This window comes from Rhamphochromis longiceps, linkage group LG9 (genome assembly GCF_057381845.1).
Source record: "Rhamphochromis longiceps isolate RC_006_pf linkage group LG9, R_longiceps_female_GT1.1, whole genome shotgun sequence".
Lineage (NCBI taxonomy): Eukaryota > Metazoa > Chordata > Actinopteri > Cichliformes > Cichlidae > Rhamphochromis > Rhamphochromis longiceps.
This window is the reverse complement of record NC_140565.1, coordinates 5125773-5128078: the sequence shown is the minus strand read 5'-3', so window position 1 is coordinate 5128078 and position 2306 is coordinate 5125773. Positions and strand designations below refer to the sequence as shown.

Genomic DNA, 2306 nt, shown 5'->3' with positions numbered 1-2306 from the left:
CACCCGGCTTTAAGAAACTAATCAACACTTTGGACAAACGGTATAACTTGCCATCTCATCACTATTTTAGTCGAGTGGCGATTCCCGCTTGATATGATGAGTGTCATGATGGTGTCGCAAAGGAAGTGGCTACAGCCCAATATTTTGCCACCACAACGGACTTGTGGTCAAGCCGCACCATGGAGCCGTATTTGAGCCTCACGGTACATTTCATTGACATGGATTTCAACATGAAAACGAAATGTCTCCAGACATCATTTTTCCCAGAAGACCACACAGGGCAGAACATAGCTGCAGGTCTGAAACAAGCACTGGCTACGTGGGATCTGGAGGAGGGTAAACTCGTCTGTATAACCACAGACAACGCTGCAAATGTCATACTGGCTGCACAACTGAATGGCTGGATGAGGCTCCAGTGCTTTGGGCACAGATTACATTTGGCCATAGGTGAGTAGGCCTAATTCTTACTGAATATGATGCATAATGTGATTTTCTTTCAATAGGTATACAACATAATGCTTCGAATGAATATAATAAATAAAAAACGATTTAAATTCAGAGATACTTTTATTCATTCTCACAATCATACACATTTTCTATGAATTATACAAACACATAAATAAGCTACCATCACTTTTTCTTATTCATTCACACTCAAGGAAATGACAATCATCATCCTGATAATGCTTGTTTATATTTATTATGTTTTTATAGAAAGAGCCATGAAAGATCACAGGATTGAGCGTGCAGTGGGGGTCTGCAAAAAAGTGGTCAGCACCTTTTCATTCAGTTTTAAAAAAGAGAGAGAGCTGAAAAAGGCACAGATAGACCTCAAACTGCCAGACCACTCCTTAAAGACTGAATGTCCAACCAGATGGGGATCTAGGCAGGCCATGGTTTCCAGAGTCCTTGAGCAGCAGAAGGCCATTGCCCATGTCCTCACCCAAGACAAAGGAACTAGGCACCTCATCCCCTCATGGCAGGACATTGATGTCCTTGAGGCCATCAACAAGACCTTGGGACCTCTGGTTGAATTCACTGATGCACTTTCTGGAGAGAAATATGTGAGTGTGTCTTTAAGAAAACCAACACTCCACCTATTTAACAACTCAATCTTGGCTGAGCAAGATGATGACACAGACCTCTCAAAATACATCAAGAGGAGAATACTGGAGTACCTAAATGAAAAGTATGGTGACTCACCAACACAAGAGTTGCTTGACATGGCCACTGTCCTGGACCCAGGGTTCAAACTGAGATATGTAAGCGAGGTCAGCCAAGAGACAATAAAAGCCAGACTGACAATGGAAATGAAGTCCATCATGGTATTTATAAAGATACTAAACATCTATCTATCCATCTATCCATGTATCTATCATTATTTATAGTAATTATTTAAGGATTGTATTTTAGAATGCCAAACCCGAGACAGATAAAACTGGTTCCTCATTCTGTTTTGCTGTCATTTTATATTTGTCCCATGGAGGCTGCAGTGATGGGGACACCCGTTGGTAACACGGAGGTTGCTGATGATGGTGCATCAAACCAAAAGAAGAGAAAAAAGGGCCTAAGCAGCTTCTTTAAGGCCCCTCACAGCACAGCTCCAGGTGCAGAACATGCTCTTCAACTGGACCAGGCCATAGCTTTTGAGCTTCAGGCCTACCTCCAGGCAGGGACCCTGGACACTGAGGAAGACCCACTGGGGTGGTGGAAGCTATCACAGAACCTCTTCCCACGACTCTCCATCCTGGCAAAGAAATATCTTTGCATCCCAGCCACAAGTGCCTCATCAGAAAGGGTCTTTAGCATTGGTGGAAATGTTGTCAACTGCCTGCGTGCATCCCTGAAGCCTGATCATGTCAATAGGCTGGTGTTTTTGGCTAAAAACCTTTGAAAGGTTGCAGGAACCATGTTTTGTTGAGCCATTTTGAGATTGTTTGGGACTCGGGCCTTCTAGTTTTTATTTATTTCTTATAAAAAGGTACTACTTTCATTGTTTAATTTTATTTTTGTTCAGGCAGCAACTTTAGTTGACATACCTCAATGTCAGTTTGATGCAATTGTGCATTGTGTGGCTACACAGCTTGCCTTGATGTTTGGTTATTTGTATGCATAAATATTATGCAGTAGTTTGAAGTTCACTAAACATTAATGTTTACATTTTTTTATTTATCTTTTATATTGCAAACATTTGCATATCAGAATTTGCACATTATTTTATATTATTTTTTGACAATCTTTAAAGCAATTATTCAGTGCATTGTTATTGTTATTGTTAAATAAATATCGTGAAATAATCGTGATCT

General features: G+C 40.6%; 1 protein-coding gene across 2 annotated transcripts; it reads left to right on the top strand.

The window, feature by feature from the left end:
* The first annotated feature begins 218 nt into the window (after nt 1–218).
* On the top strand, nt 219–1894 carry LOC146661575 (E3 SUMO-protein ligase ZBED1-like). Of its 2 annotated transcripts, XM_085417739.1 has the most exons (3): nt 219–447; nt 715–1070; nt 1487–1894. In XM_085417739.1, exons 1-3 carry the CDS (start codon nt 219–221, stop codon nt 1892–1894), a joined length of 993 nt encoding a protein of 330 aa, XP_085273865.1. The 2 variants fall into 2 exon arrangements, with proteins under 2 accessions (XP_085273865.1, XP_085273866.1); XM_085417740.1 differs by lacking the exon at nt 219–447 and having other exon boundaries at nt 901–1325.
* The last annotated feature ends 412 nt before the right edge of the window (nt 1895–2306 follow it).

Coding starts and splice junctions, on each gene's coding strand:
- LOC146661575 (XM_085417739.1), top strand. CDS start 219: ATGGATTTCAACATGAAAACGAAATGTCTCCAGACATCATTTTTCCCA. Junction 448..714: donor CAGATTACATTTGGCCATAG/GTGAGTAGGCCT, acceptor ATGTTTTTATAG/AAAGAGCCATGAAAGATCAC. Junction 1,071..1,486: donor CTGGAGAGAAATATGTGAGT/GTGTCTTTAAGA, acceptor TGTCCCATGGAG/GCTGCAGTGATGGGGACACC.